Source organism: Eublepharis macularius, chromosome 3 (assembly GCF_028583425.1).
Source record: "Eublepharis macularius isolate TG4126 chromosome 3, MPM_Emac_v1.0, whole genome shotgun sequence".
In the NCBI taxonomy this organism is placed as follows: domain Eukaryota; kingdom Metazoa; phylum Chordata; class Lepidosauria; order Squamata; family Eublepharidae; genus Eublepharis; species Eublepharis macularius.
In genome coordinates, this window is record NC_072792.1 from 179,101,352 (window position 1) to 179,117,160 (window position 15,809).

Sequence of the window (15,809 nt, forward strand, 5' to 3'; positions counted from 1 at the left end):
CTGATGAAGGTATGTTGTGTGTACGCTGTGTTCTAACAACCCTTGTAGCGCAAAATTTTACCGTTCCTTGGACCCTGTTATCCCCCTCCCTTCTTTCTTCTGTACCTCTCTTTGTTTTGAAAAAAAATATATCAAAAAATAAAAAATATATTGAGGGGCAATTAAGCTACTCTAGGGAAGAGGACACACAATAAAACCGTATGAATGCATGATTCTGCCTTCTGATGCCAAGTCCGACCACAAGGCCATCAACCATAGTATTTATCTGCTCCGACTGGCAGTGGCTCTCCAGGACCTCGGGCAGAAAAAGATTTTGGAAAGGCAATTTTCAGCAGACAGGAAAGTGAAAAACAGTCTCTCTTCTTCTGTCCTCCTGTTCACACCCAGCTCTCTCCCCTCACCCCAAGCTGCTTTGCATTAACACAAACAAGAACGCAGAGGAAGAAACTATGGGACTCAGGAGTTGCAGATCAGTGGTAGAGCATCTGCTTTGCATGCAGAAGGTCCCAGGTTCAATTCCTGGCATCTCCAGTAAAAAGGATCGGGCAGTAGGTGATGTGAAAAAGGAGATAGGGGCTGTATTATTACAGCACGCAGTCTGTCACTGTCATTAATTACATCAAGTCAAATTGTCTACGTTTTGATCAACGTTGGCTGAATCCACGTCCTTACATTTGTGCCACTTTTTCGCTACTGCTGCGCTATACTTACTGCTGCCCACACGTTCTCTATTCAGTTCCATCATTCTCTTGCTATGGTTGTGCTTTCAGTTCAGAACGCGTGGAAAATGTTCTCCCGCTTAGAGACACTTCTTTCACGCTACTTTCAGTATGAATGTGAATGCTTACAAGCGCTTCTCAAGAGACCAGCCCCCAAACCACACCTCCTTCAGAGGGCCAAGCTACAAGTGACAAATGACACAGGTCGGACACTTGTCAGCTTCCCTCAAGTTTTGATGGGAAATGTAGGCGTCCTGGTCTTGCAGCTTGGCTCTCCAACTGCTGTCAAACGGACTTTTCAACTGTCACTTGTCCAATATTCCGCCAAGCTGCCTACATTTCCCATCAAAACTTGAGGGAAGCTGGACTTCCTGTTTGGGATCCATGGAGGTCTAACGCAGCTCCACTTGCAGAGCTGACCGGACTGCCGTTTTAACCGGCCGGCGGGGTGAAAATAGCCCGCGGCCGACTGCTCTCAGGCGGGGAGCAGGCAAAGAACGCTCAAGACCCTAGGGTGAGCTAGATCTCGGACGAGGGGGGGCTCTACACAACGGGTCCCCTCCCGATCCTTGAGGTCCCACCTTGCGACGGGTCGGCTATAATCTCTGCGGCAGTTTTGGGGCCAATTCGGCTGGCATAAGACCTACATACCCAAGCTTCGATTGGGGGAAGAAGCTGAGAGGAGAACTTAAAATCGAAACAGCGATTACAACCCGAGAAAAGTGAAGAGAAGGTAAAGATCATTATCTTCTGAGACGGGACAGATTGATAAAAACAGAGAGGAAAAAAAGTAGATTTTTAAACTGCAACAGACTAGTGAAAAGGAGGGGAAGACTCGGCAGGAATTGAATTTAAAAAGAGACTAAGTTTAAAGAAGTTATTAAAGAAATGGGACTATTGTTTTGAATACCTGTGGCTTTGGAGCTGTGAGAAAAAGACACCATCGCGAGATCTGCTGTGGGAAGACGGGAGACAGGAAGTGCGTAATAACAATAGAGTGGCTGGAGAGAAGCGGCCCTTGCTGGAGGGCAGGAAGTAGGGAATCGCCATTTTTGAAAGGGGAAGGGTCGCGGCTTCAGCGGAAGAGGAAGTAGGCCATCTTGGATTACAAAATCATAGAGAAACCATAGAGAAAAGATGCCCGACATTTTGGACTCTTTAAAATTTAATTTTTATAAGAAGACCGGGACATTTAAAATAGAAAAACGTTAAATTTTACGCCACGGAGTTAAGGAAGAGAGCGGATTCGTGGGAGCGAGCTAAAGCAAGCCCCACGATGTCAAAAAAAGAGTGGCAATCGGCAATAGAAAACCTGGATAAAAACCTGGACAAAAAACTTTTAGATATGATTAAAGAACTTAAGGACACGAAATTGGAGCTGATAAAAGAGGTTAAAGAGGTTACACAGACAGTAAAATCGGAGCTGTCAGAAGTGAAAAAAGGTATGGAAACAATACGAAGTGAATTACAAGGAACGCAGCAGAGAGTTAAAACAGTAGAAGACGCGATGGAGAATTTAGCAGACACGCAACAAACAGAGATGAGATTGGTGAAGGGGAGAATGTCAGTTGCAGAAACTAAACATATGGAGAAGCAGCTACGTTTTCGTGGCTTGCCAGAAGTGGAAGGAAAGTCAGCGCAAGAACAGATGACTGAGGTGTTGGCTGAGTACCTGGGGAAGGAGGAGGAGGAAGTTGTGGCTATCCTAGATGTGGCATACCGTGTGAATTCGAGAATAGCAACCCAGAGGAAACTACCAAGAGATGTGATTGTGCAGTTTACAACACGAAATATGAAAGAGAGGATTGTGACAAAACAGTTTCAAGATCCATTGGAGATTGATGGCAAGACGATTATTATAATGAAGGAACTGCCCAGATCAGTGTTACTGGACCGGAAAAAATATAAAGTGCTAATTCAGATTTTGAAGGACATGAAAATCAGGTACAGATGGGAGTTACCGGAAGGAGTGTCCTTTGAGTTTGGAGGGGCCAAAAAACGCATCAGATCTGAGCGAGAGATGGAGCGATTTATTAAGGACAATGAAAAAGACTTACCAACAAGATCATGAGTATGGAGTGTAAAGTATTATCTTGGAATGTAAATGGACTAAACTCACCGAATAAGAGGAAAAATACTTTTCACTGGCTACTAAAACAAAAATGTGACATTGTTTGTTTGCAAGAGACCCATATCAGAAAGCAGGATGTAAAATATTTAAAATCTGGAAAACTGGGCAAAGAATTTGTAGCGGCCTCCAACAAGAAAAAAAGAGGAGTGGTGTTGTACATAAAAGAGGAGCTACAGCCAAAATTTGTTATGAGAGATGTGGAAGCTAGATTTGTAGCAGTGTTGGTAGTCGGACTTTATGCACCTAACGGTGCAAAAGAAAGCTTCTTTGAGGATTTAAGGAAGCATTTAGACGATCTTGCATATGACCAGATAATTCTTGCTGGAGACTTCAATGGAGTGACAGACTTGGAACTAGACAAAAAGACTACAACGGCACAAAAGAAAAGAGGACTATTACCAAAGCTTTTTTTTGAGTTGATTCAACAAGAGACTCTTGAAGATGTATGGAGGAGAGAATATCCTAAAAGCAGACAGTTTACTTTTTATTCTGCAAGGCATTCTACATTATCAAGAATTGATATGATCTGGGCCTCAAAAGACTTAGCATTATGGACTAAGGAGGTAGAAATAATGCCTATGGTAGGCTCAGATCACAACCCAATTATGTGGAAATTTGGAAAAAAGAGAAAAAGGAAAGCATGGAGAATAAATGAGGACTTGTTACAGGAAAGAGAGAATATGGAAATATTGAGAAGAGAGACAAAGTTTTTTATACAATACAACGTGAATAAAGAAGTACCAACCAATAAAGTTTGGGATGCTTACAAGGCGGTTGTAAGGGGCATACTAATGGACTTAAATGGTAGAGCAAGAAAGAAGAAAGAGGAGAAAAGACAAGAGATTGAGGAGAAAATAAAAGCCAAAGAAATACAGCTAAAAAAGAGACCAAGGAAAAAGAAGGTATACCAGGAAATTAAAATACTTCAAGAACAGCTAACAGCAATGAGCAATAAAGAATTGGAGTGGAATTTCAAAAGACTGAATCAAAAAGCGTTTGAGGGTGCTAATAAACCTGGGAAGTACCTGGCATGGCAATTGAAGAAGAAAAGGGAAAAGAAGATAATAAATAAAATTTGCGAAGATAACAAAACGTATTTGGAGCAGGCTACCATTAGTAGAGCCTTTTATAAATTTTACGCTAAGCTGTATAATAAAAAAGAAGTAAACAAAGAATCAATAGCGTCATATTTGGAGAAAACCAAACTTCCAGAAATCTCGGAAGCTTGGAGAAATAAGTTGAATAGTGAAGTAACTGACGAGGAAATAAGTAAGGCAATACAATCTGCAAATCTAGGAAAGGCGCCAGGGCCAGATGGACTTACGGCTAAATTCTATAAGACAATGGCTAATGAACTGGCACCATTCCTAAAAGAGGTGATGAATGGGGTTTTAAGGGATCAAAGGATTCCAGAAACTTGGAGTGAAGCGAATATATCATTGATCCCAAAAGAGGGCCAAGACCTGACTAATGTGAAAAATTATAGACCTATATCGCTACTCAACAATGACTATAAAATTTTTGCGAAGATATTGGCGGAGAGATTGAAGGGGTGGCTCTCGGAAGTCATAGAGGAGGAACAAGCAGGCTTTTTGCCAGACAGACAAATAAGAGACAACTTAAGGACAGTGATCAATGCTATTGAATATTATGACAAGTGTTGTGACAAAGAGGTTGGTTTCTTCTTTGTAGACGCTGAAAAAGCGTTTGACAATTTAAACTGGGACTTTATGTTTGCCACTATGGAAAAGCTACAATTGGGAGAAAGATTCATCAGAGCAATTAAGGAAATTTATAGAGACCAGACTGCAGCAATTGTGGTGAATGATGAATTGACCAAGAAATTGACGATAAGTAAAGGAACAAGACAAGGTTGCCCGTTATCTCCATTGTTGTTCATTTTAGTATTGGAGATTCTGATGATACAAATACGTCAAGATGATGAAATTCGTGGAATAAAAATAAAGGACTATTCATACAAGGTCAGAGCATTTGCGGATGACATAATGTTAATTGTAGAGGACCCATTGGAGAACATGCCAAGAGTGATAGATAAGATCAAGGAGTTTGGAGACTTGGCAGGTTTCTTCATTAACAAAAAGAAGTCAAAGATATTATGCAAAAATATGACTAAGCAGAAACAACAATTGTTAATGGAAACAACGGATTGTGAAGTAACAAGTAAAGTGAAATATTTGGGAGTCGAATTAACTGCAAAGAACATAGATCTATTCAAAAACAATTATGAAAAACTATGGACTCAGATAGAGAGAGACTTGATTAAATGGAATAGATTGAATTTGTCATGGTTGGGCAGGATTGCAGCAGTTAAGATGAATGTGTTACCAAGAGTAATGTTTTTGCTACAGACAATACCAATCATCAGAGACTCCAAACAATTTGAAAAATGGCAGAGGAAAATATCAGATTTTGTTTGGGCAGGCAAGAAGCCTCGAGTGAAAGTGAAAGTTTTACAAGATGCAAAGGAAAGAGGCGGAATGCAACTGCCCAATCTGAGACTTTATCATGATGCAATCTGCCTAGTTTGGTTGAAAGAATGGATGACATTAAAGAACAAGAAACTATTAGCCCTAGAGGGATATAAAAAAATATTTGGATGGCACGCATATTTATGGCATGACAAAGTAAAGGTCAACTCGATGTTCCTGCATCACTTTGTTCGGAGAAGTCTATACATAATCTGGAAGAAGTACAGAATTTATCTACAAGAAGGAACCCCTTTGTGGGTGGTTCCATATGAGGTGATAGACCCGAGAGCTGTTGATAATGAACAACAATGTTTAACGTATAAAGAAATAACTAAAACTGAAGCATCCAAACTTAGAATAAAGACACAAGAGGAACTATCACCTAACTACGATTGGTTCCAGTATAGACAGATCAGAGACTTATATAATTCGGACTCTGTAAAGGGAGGTATACGAATAGAGAATTCGGAACTAGAGCAGACCCTTCTTAAAGAAGATAAGAAAAGAATATCCAAGGTATACCAAGTACTGTTGAAGTGGTATACCGAGGATGAGATAGTTAAAACACAAATGGTGAAATGGGCTATAAACTTTAATAAAGAAATAACAATGGAGGCATGGGAATACTTGTGGAAAACTACAATGAAGACAACGACATGTATTAATATCAAAGAGAACATTTACAAAATGATCTATCGTTGGTACATGACACCAAAGAAGATTGCGCTAGGGAATTTGAATACTTCTAATAAATGCTGGAAATGTAAGAAGCATGAGGGCTCCCTCTATCATATGTGGTGGTCGTGTGAGGTAGCCAGGCAGTACTGGGGGGAAATAATAAGAGAAATGAGTGAAATTTTACAATTTCAAATTAATAAGAACCCAGAACTCCTGCTACTGAACTTGGGAATGGAGGGAATTCCAGCCCAACACAGGACGTTGATATTTTATATGACAGCAGCAGCTAGACTTTTGTATGCGCAAAAATGGAAAGTACAAGAAGTGCCAACTATTGAAGATTGGACTTACAAATTGCTGTATATGGCTGAAATGGACAAGATGACAAGAAAACTGAGAGATCTGGACTCAGGGCAGTTCAACACAGACTGGGAGAAGCTGAAACAATACCTGGAGAAGAAATGGGAGGTGGGAGGGAAACTGTGGCAGTTTGAGAACTACTGAAGTATTGAAGTAGAGGGGGGAGACTTTACCGGGGGGAGAAGAGATAAATGTGAATTAATAAGCAGTCAGATTAATAGATTGACATATATATAGATATATATAGGTTAACAAACAGAACATAGAGAAAATAATTAATTATAAGGACTAAATATAAGGAGCGATTAACTAACAATATTTTCTTTTTTTCTGATAAGTTTTGTACCAAACTGAATGTCTGAAGATATAGATGGGTCAAATTGATTGACTACGTGAGGAGAGATATATAGAACTATTATAAAAAGATAGAATGAGTAATATATATAGAGAATAAGTCAAATTGTTTGATATAAACGAATGTATGATCTATATGGTTTATGATATATAGAAATATCTGAAATTGAAAAATTGGGATAAATTGTTTATCTAAGATGGAAACAAAGACTTACAGTTTGGGCATATAATGTTAAAAATAGTTAAGGATGTACTGCTTAGAATAATGGAGAATATATATTTGTTTTAGATAGAGGAAGCTAATAAAAGTAAGGGAAAGGGGACAAAGGGTTGGAAAGCTGTTGGAAGTCAACAAAAAGGGGGGGGAAAGGGAGGGGGTTAGAGATGAAAAAATTGGGGAAAATTGAATGTAAATGTGGAAATAATGGATTCTAACCCAATAAAAAATTTTCAAAAAAAAAAAAAAACTTGAGGGAAGCTGACAAGTGTCCAACCTGTGTCAGGCGTCACGTAGTTTGGCCCAGAGTGCCTTGCCTTAAAGGAGCAAGGTTTCCCTCTGTAAAGGGATGCTTATGGCCAGGACTGTGTCCGAAGCTATCTCACTCCCCCTTGTTTCCCCTTTTCCCCCCCTGATGACAGCCATGTCTTTAAAAGGGGAAGGCTGCAGCCTGCGCGACTCGGCAGCTGCCTCATGCCCGCCTTGACTCCACAGCCGCAAAACTGAATTTCTCGCTGCTTCCTCAAGTAGAGGAGTAGGAGTAGGAAAAGGAGGGCAAAGGCGGTGGCGTTGCAGATGGGTCTCTTGGCTGAGCACTCAATTGTTTGCCCCGGCTGGTGGCGGTGCTTCCAGCGCCGCCCTCCCCTCCTCAGCCCGTGCCCCTCACTCTTCCCTTCTCCATGCCATGTTGGATTGCCAGGGAGAAGTTGGAAGTTTAGAACCAGTTGGGAGGAGGTGGCGGAGGGAGAAAAAAGGGTGAGGAGGCAGCGTTGCCTCATTATTGGTGAAGCTCGGTCTCATTCCGCCCTATATCCCACATTTCTCACAGTAATGTGCACAAATGATAGCACCATGCAGTTGCTATTTGGGCAGGATGACTGTAGAATAGAAAATAACACAATCATTGCGAGAGAAAAGTGAAAGGTAAGACAGTGTGGATTCAGCCGTTGTTTCAGCCCTGTATGAGATTTCAAGTTGTTTTCAGATTTCTGCAGTCGATGCCCACTTGTATTGTTATAGAATCCAGTTAAAAGGACCAGATAGCAGGTGATACAAAAGACCTCCATCTGAGATCCTGGACAGCCACTGTCATTCAGAGGGGACAGTACTGACCTTGATGGATCGAGATTCTAATTCACTACAGCTTTGAGCAGAACCACAAGTGACAAAAGGCACAGATTGGACACTTGTCAGCTTCCCTCAAGTTTTGATGGGAAATGTAGGCAGCTTGGCGGAATGTTGGACAAGTGACAGTTGAAAAGTCCATTGGACAGCAGTCAGAGAGCGAAGCTGCGAGACCAGGATGCCTACATTTCCCATCAAAACTTGAGGGAAGCTGACAAGTGTCCAATCTGTGCCTGTTGTCACTTGTGGTTCTGCTCTTTGTGCGTTCACGTGCATAATGATCCTCGATCCATTAAAACAAACAGTAGAAACATACAAGCAAAATTTGCACTAGCATTCACTGAGGTGGTGCAGTCAGGTCTGGGCTGTACCATTTCAGACTGCTGATGGTGGTTCAGGCACTCTGCCAAACAGCAACAAAAAAATAGAGAACTAGATATCAGGGAGACAGGTTCTATTTTAGCCTTCTCCTTGACATGTTAGATGTCCAAGTTCAGGGATATATATTTTTTTTAATCAAGGGACTTCCTCCTTTTGCAGACACAGGAGACTGCTGGGCCAAAGTTCTGATGAAGATGCCTAGTTTTTGACTTTAATGTTAAATGCGCTTTCCCTCAAAACTGTGCACCATGGTGCTCACCATTGAGAGGTAGTTATAGTCTGCTGCTTTCCCAAGACCCAGAAGTCTTTTCTGTTCGGGAGTCATTCCTTTCAGCATGCAGTAGAACACATGGTAGTTTCTCTCATCATGGGCCTGAAGGAAGAAGAAAGGGTGAATTTTTTTTAAGCTACTAGGACACTGCTTTGCAAAGCCAGATCTGATTTGTCTTCTCAGCAACCCTGTGAGGTAGGTCAGGAACTATCCACATGATTAAAATGGCATGCTGAAGGAGTGGATACATTGGATCTGTGCAGAGTTTGGTGCGGCACCTAACTAAAATGAATACAGCCCCATTCCACCTCTCTCTCGCCCTTAGAACAATTCTGATAGCATGCTCCTCGAGGAAGGAACATGCCTAATTGTATATTGATAGTATTATACAAATTATAGTATTGTTATCAATGATAATGATAAGATGATACAGTCATACGACAGGCCACCCAGTGTACAAGCTGAAGTTACTCTGCATACAATCTTTCTCGAAATACCATGCCAAGCTAACTCAAACTCTGTACCAAGAAAGGCTGCAACAGTATACTTTAAGTGAAACGATCTGCTAATTTTGCATAATTTAGGCTGCTTTTAGGCCCCACTGAGTGGGGCATAATTTAGGCCCCACTGAGTGGGGCAAGAAGTCATGTGAAAGATAGAATTGATTCATCGTAGATCCGACACAGCCTACTTTTGGCTAGCGATTTTGTTGTCCAGCACTTGGATTATGGGTAGGGAAAAGCTTGGGGCTTGGTAATGAATCATGGCCAATGTATGCTTCCTGCTGCCATCACCTTGGCCATTTCCACACGGCTTACCTTGTTCCGGAAAACAGCGAAATCTCGCGTGATTTCGTGCGAGATTTCGCTGTTTTCCGGAACAAGGTAAGTCATGTGGAAACAGCCCTTGTAAAAAGGGTAAGGTAAGAGAAGTTGCCACAAAAAATTTGACCCAGTGTGAAGAACAAGCCCCCCTCTCCATTGTGTGCCATCCAAATATGCTCACCTGTCGACAAACACGAGATTTCTCCAGCAGGTACTGCTCAATCTTGGCTCCTTCAATAGCACCTCGTTTGTTGAAGTGGATGTCGATGTATTTACCGAATCGGCTGGAATTGTCATTGCGAATGGTCTTTGCGTTCCCGAAAGCTGGTAGGGACCAACAGAGCACAGTGTCACTCAAACTTTTATAGAAGCTGTTTGTTAACGGGGCCGTCACCAATTCATGATATGGGTTTTAATAAAATAACAGATTAATTCATGGCAGGGTGGGGGGAAATACAAGGAGGAAAACTAATCTCTGTTGTTCGATAAAGGCTTGGATTCAAATTATTGTGAGCAGAACAAAGCTTGGTGATGGTAACGTTTCTGCTTCCTCACTTCCGCTGCAGCCTACAGAGCCACCCGAGGTTTTGTTGTTGAGATAAGTCAAGGGAACTTCATGAACAGTGTATGGATGGGTTAGGGGCCATTGAGGGGTGAGAAACCAGCAATAGTCACTCCTTCCCTCCTGCAACAACAGAAACATTGGTCCACTACCCATAAAAGGTATGTAAACCGAGTCATTACTGCCCCTTGGGGGGACATCGCATCACAATGTTTTCTTGGCAGACTTTTTACGGGGTGGTTTGCCATTGCCTTTCCCAGTCATCTTCACTTTACCCCCAGGAAACTGGGTACTCATTTTACCGACCTCGGAAGGATGGAAGGCTGAGTCAGCCTTGAGCCAACTACCTGAACCCGGCTTCCGCCAGGATCGAACTCAGGTCGTGAGCAGAGCTTGGGCTGCAGTACTGCAGCTTACCACTCTGCGCCACGGGGCCCTGTTGCCCATGGAATAACAAGTTTGCATCCGCCCAGTGCCTTCCTATGTTGCAGCATGCACAGCCCTAGAAGAGGCATTCCAACAAATGTGTGGGAAAGGGGGAATGCTCTTCAGTTGGCACTTGCCATTTGCTCCATAGTTCTTAATGAAACACCCTCCCTTCTTGTTCAGAGATGCCTCTAATTGTAACACATGGGCAGCAGGGGGAGTTTGGAAGCGCTCCAACTGTTCTTACTGCCTGGGGACATCCCCCCCCCCCTTTTTGGGAATGCCTTGTTACATTTGGCACTCAGAAGATCAGAATTTCCTGGTGATCCCTGGTCCAAAAGATGTCTGGCTATCCTCGAACAGAACCAGGGCTTTCTTGGCCCTGGTGCCTGCCCGGTGGAACTCTCTACCTAACAAAGGCTGATTCCACACAAGTTGGATAATGCACTTTCAATGCACTCTAGCAATCATTTGGAAGTGGATTTTTTTGTTTCTCACATGAAAAATTCAGTTCCAAATGATCTCTTAAGAGGATTGGAAGTGCATTATCCAACGTGTGCGGAATCAGCCAAAGTTCTGCAGGCATGTAAGAAAGAGCTGTTCCACTGGGCTTATCACCATATCCGTTCCCATTATCTGTCCCCCTATGGAGGGAAGAATGTTCGGCTGCAGCAAACAGCAGCCGAACAGCTCGCAACCGTTTTGAAAACAGAGACATCTGGAGTCAAGCGGAAGAGCCGCCAGCATTTGGAGAGTGCGCCGTCCCTTTAAGGATGTGTGGAAATAACCCAGGTTGGAGTGTGTCCCCGTACTGGGGTGAAAGGGACTCTTACTCCCACCTCTGTAATCAAAGGACCCCCAGGCTGCAATTATTAAAATGCCACTTATCCTTCACTTGATAGAATAACTGAACATATTTGGCGACGGAGAACTATCAAACCGACAAATGACCAGTGCCGACAAATCCTCTGTTTATTTTATACACACACTTATGGGTAACTCCACACCTGCCTGAGCCTTCCACCAGCCTTTATTGCCCTCCTGATCATAAGGACTGCTAAAATCCCTTCTAAAAAAAACCTGCCGCTGCCACCACCCTGGTTTTATACACTCGCCTTCTAGGATTGGGTTGGCTTCCAGAACCTGTTGCTCTATCCAGGAGTGTTGCCCGCTGATTGCAGCCAAGAACTGTAGGATCAGTTTGGTGCTTTCGGTTTTCCCTGCGCCCGATTCTCCACTGCAACCAGAAAGAGACGAGGGAGTCAAGGAAAGTCCTGAGGAGTGAATCGGTGGCCTCAACCACTGTGACCTTTACATCCCCCTTCTAGTGTGGACACGGCATTTATTTAAAAACCTTTTAATCCCAATAGGATGGCTTACAGAGAAGGTAAAACCAGAATACATCGAAATACATTGAACAGCATGAAAACAATGTGCTAGCAAGCGGCCCTTTGCAAGCTTTATGAAGTACAACATGCACAACACTCAACTGCTTAACGGACCACCCAGCTAAAATGGTTGGTGTACCTACACTACCCCATAAGTGCTTTAAAAAGCTCTCTTGGAAAATTCCACTTTGCTAGAAAGGTAGGGCCCTGACCTGGGTAGCCCAAGTGAGCCTGATCGATCTCAGAAGCTAAGCAGGGTTGGCTTTGGTTAGTAATTGGATGGGAGACCTCCAGTGAAGACCAGAGGTAGGCAATGGCAAACCTCCTCTGTTAGCCTCTTGCTGCAAAAGCCCCACCAGGGGGTGCCATCATTTAGCTATGACTTGAGGGCACTGTCCACCTCCAGAAAGGTAGGAACTTGTCTAACAAATCTTTGTGCTTAGAAGGGGACTTGGCTCCATAGCTGGATGCAAATGTACGTTTTTATAGCGACCCAGGCCATTTCTCCATCTCTGCACAGATTATACCATCCTGCAGTGGCTAAATAGCAAGCAAGGGTCACTTGCTGAGATCTGCTGCCTGACTTGATATGAACTGGATGGGAGTGAATCCTAGACCAGCTGCTTGTAAAAGTCTGCCTGCCTAACTGCCTCTCTCTCTCTCTCTCTCTCTCTCCCTCTCTGCCCGCCCGCCGTCCGTCCGTCCGTCCGTCCGTCCGTCCGTCTGTCTATCTATCTATCTATCCAGGGCTCATTTTGAGGGGGAATGTACAGGAACGCAGTTCTGGTAGTTCCCCATAGAGGTCACATATCAGGTGGCCCTGCCCACCTGACTCTCGGCCATTTTGGGCCCGTTTTGTCCTGGATTGGGGCCAAAATGGCCCAGATCGGGCCTCTGACAGGTGGTGGATCACTCTTGCACTCAGCAGCGGCCTGATCCTGACCATTTTGGGCCCCTTTTCGGCCATTTTCAGCCCCTTTTTGTCATTTTGGGCCCAATTTCAGCCCTAAATAGCCAGGATTGGGTCCAAAACAGCCAGGATAGGTGATGCCAGGGGGTGTGGCATATGCAAATCAGCTATGCTAATGACACACTTCCAGCGATGTCAAGGGGCATGGCATATGCTAATGAGTTATGCTAATGTGTTATGCTAATGAGTTCCTCCAGCTCTTTTTCTATGAAATGACCCCTCTCTCTCTCTCTCTCTCTCTCTCTACCTGCCTGCCTGCCTGCCTGCCTGCCTGCCTGATACTGCTTATGCAGCTATTGCCTGAAGCAGAAATTAAAATGGTAAAAGTCTGTCTTTATCCTGAATGTTTTTGTTGTGGAAGGAAGCCGGAGGGTGTGGCTGGCTCAGGGCCCTCTGATTCCCACCCTGGATCTGATTCGCTTACCTTATAATGCAACACTGATCTTTGTTGTTACGCTGCATGTTGAAATAGCAGTTGTCTGCAATGGCAAAGATGTGGGGAGGCATCTCTCCGATCTTTCTGTTTGTGTAGAGGCGAATTTGTTCTGGAGAGTAGATTGGGAGCAGCTGATAAGGGTTCACGGCCACCAGGATTGAGCCTGTGTAGGTCTAGAGGAGTGAGCAAGAAAGAAAGGAGAATGTAAGACTTGCCTTGCTGGTGGCAGGTTCATCATGAGAAAAGCAGCCACATGTCCACCTGATTCTGTCTCCAGTTGTGGAACAGCTGGCTGCCTCTGGAAAACCCATGTTGGACACACAAAAGATGCTTGTCCCCCTCTCATTTGAGCACATGAAGCTACTTTGTACTGAACCAGACCCTTGGTCCATCAAGGTCAATATTGTCTATTCAGACTGACAGCAGCTCTTCCGGGGCTTGGTTAGAGGTCTTCACCCCACATGGTCCTTTTAACTGGAAATGCCAGGAATTGAACCTGGGACTAGAGATGGGCACGAACCGGAAAAAAACCAAACTGTGCGGTTTGTGGTTCATCGCATTTCACGAACCACGAACTTTCACGAACCTTCCCCATTTGTGAACCAGTTCATTTGGTTCATGCAAACATCACATCCAAGTCAACAAATCATCACTTCCGGGTCAGCAGAAGTCACTTTCAGGCCAGCTGAAGGCCACTTCCAGGTCAGCAGAAGGTCTGCAGGAAGTCCATCCCCTGTTGCCTAGGAAACTGATTGATCAGTGCCAGGCTGTCTGCAGTGACGAACCAAAAAACGAACCAAACAAACCAGCCTAAAGTTTGTGGCGGTTTGTCAGAAATGGCTCTGACGAACCACTGGTTCACGAACCACAAACCGGCCTGGTTCGTCATAAACTTTGGTTCATATTTCGGTTCATGCCCATCTCTACCTAGGACCTTCTGCATGCCAAGCAGATGCTCTATCATAGAGCCACAGCCCCTCCCTTAAGCAACTGAGAACTCCAGTGCTTTGTGGGATGTTAAGAAGCATTCCATCCTCAATCAGAAGCAAAGCCTCTGTGATACAATTGTGAAGATGCCATCCTCCAAACGGGCCTTGGCATTCTCCCAGAATTACAACTGATCTTCAGATTACAGAGTTCAATTCTCCTGGAGGAAATGGCAGTTTTGGAAGTTGGACTCTATGACATAATATCCCTGCAGAGCACCTGCCTCTCCTCAAACTCCGCCCTCCCCTGGCTCCGCCCCTAAATCTCCAGGAATTTCCTAAGCCAGAGATGACAACACAGTCTGTAAGGCTGTGATTTGGGTCTCAATGGCCCCAGGGGATACCTGCTGTTCTTCAGTAAATGACCAAGCCACTACCCCGCAGGTATAGAGCTTTATACCTCGGTATTGTGTTCCCGAGGGACTTTGCCAATGAACAGTGAGGTGATCTAATCAGGGGCTCGCCTTGTGTGTAATCGAGGGAGTTCAAACAAGTTTGCCGGGCAATTACAGCCATGTCAAACTTGGCAGAACGTCTTTCCTAGAAGTGGGATTTTGCAATGGGTTGGGAGCTTCCTAGGGATTTGGGAGTGGAATTGATTTTGGTTTAAAGAGGATCACCGTCTGTCTAGATCTGCCTTCTCCCTCAGCTTGTAAATTAGAAAAAAACAACTGGGATCACAGCATACAAACCCAAAGACAGACAAGCATTGTGATTTATGGCTACTATATTTATACTTAATAAAATTAAGGTGATTGTTTGCCTTCAGCCTGAAAATTAGGAAAGATGCAGCTCTATAAACTGTCCAATGCTCTTTCTCGTTACAAGGAAGTTGACTCTGTAAAAGGCTGCCTCCCCCTCCAAAAAACACCCCTGTGATTGTCCGTAAGCGGAAAGCCACAAAATGTTACAATATGTCGTTGATTTCCATGCATGCAAGATGAGCCTGTGAACAACAGCTCAGGGAGAAAAAGCTATTTATTTAAGCCCAGCAATGCTTATCTGAAAAAAAGGAGCTAAAATTCCAAATACTAGTTTTACACCATGGCTTCGACCATAATTGGTTCCTTGCTCTAGCAAAGCCGTGCAGTTGTACAACAAGCAAACAGAGGCGCAGGCAAACCAAGATGCTTACAACCCTTGGCACAAATGAAATAAAGATGGCAACACGATGACGGTGCATTTTTGGTGAAGATGGGATGCCTCGGCAGCTTGAGAGATACTTACCCTCCCTCCGCAGTTTGTCTGAAGTTTCAAAATACAAATGAAAGGAGGAGAGTAAAAAATTATTCTCTATTACAAGCAGATCACAAATATCTTTGTCCGAGAGACAGATGTCTTCCCCTGTTCCTTCCCCACTAAAAGCCAGACAGCAAGGAGAGAGAATGAAGCATGGGGCACCAGGAACCATAGATGGGCACTGAGAACACGAGAAGTTGTGGAACCTTTTTCATGTATGATTACAGAAGCAGGACTATTATATTTTGTATAT

General features: G+C 43.7%; 1 protein-coding gene and 1 non-coding gene across 3 annotated transcripts in view; one reads left to right on the forward strand and one right to left on the reverse strand.

Moving 5' to 3' along the window:
- The window catches only part of MYO7A (myosin VIIA), a 117,179-nt gene that overhangs the window by 93,580 nt on the left and 7,790 nt on the right, over positions 1-15,809 (reverse strand). For both annotated transcript variants that reach the window (XM_054973461.1, XM_054973460.1), the window contains exons 3-6: positions 13,320-13,504; positions 11,653-11,774; positions 9,731-9,873; positions 8,714-8,827 (exon numbers count right to left, since the gene is read on the reverse strand). In XM_054973461.1, coding sequence (XP_054829436.1) covers positions 8,714-8,827; positions 9,731-9,873; positions 11,653-11,774; positions 13,320-13,504 — 564 coding nt within the window. The remainder of the gene's footprint in view (positions 1-8,713; positions 8,828-9,730; positions 9,874-11,652; positions 11,775-13,319; positions 13,505-15,809) is intronic.
- Positions 460-531, forward strand: TRNAA-UGC (transfer RNA alanine (anticodon UGC)). The gene has a single exon. It is a non-coding gene; the product is annotated as a tRNA-Ala (tRNA).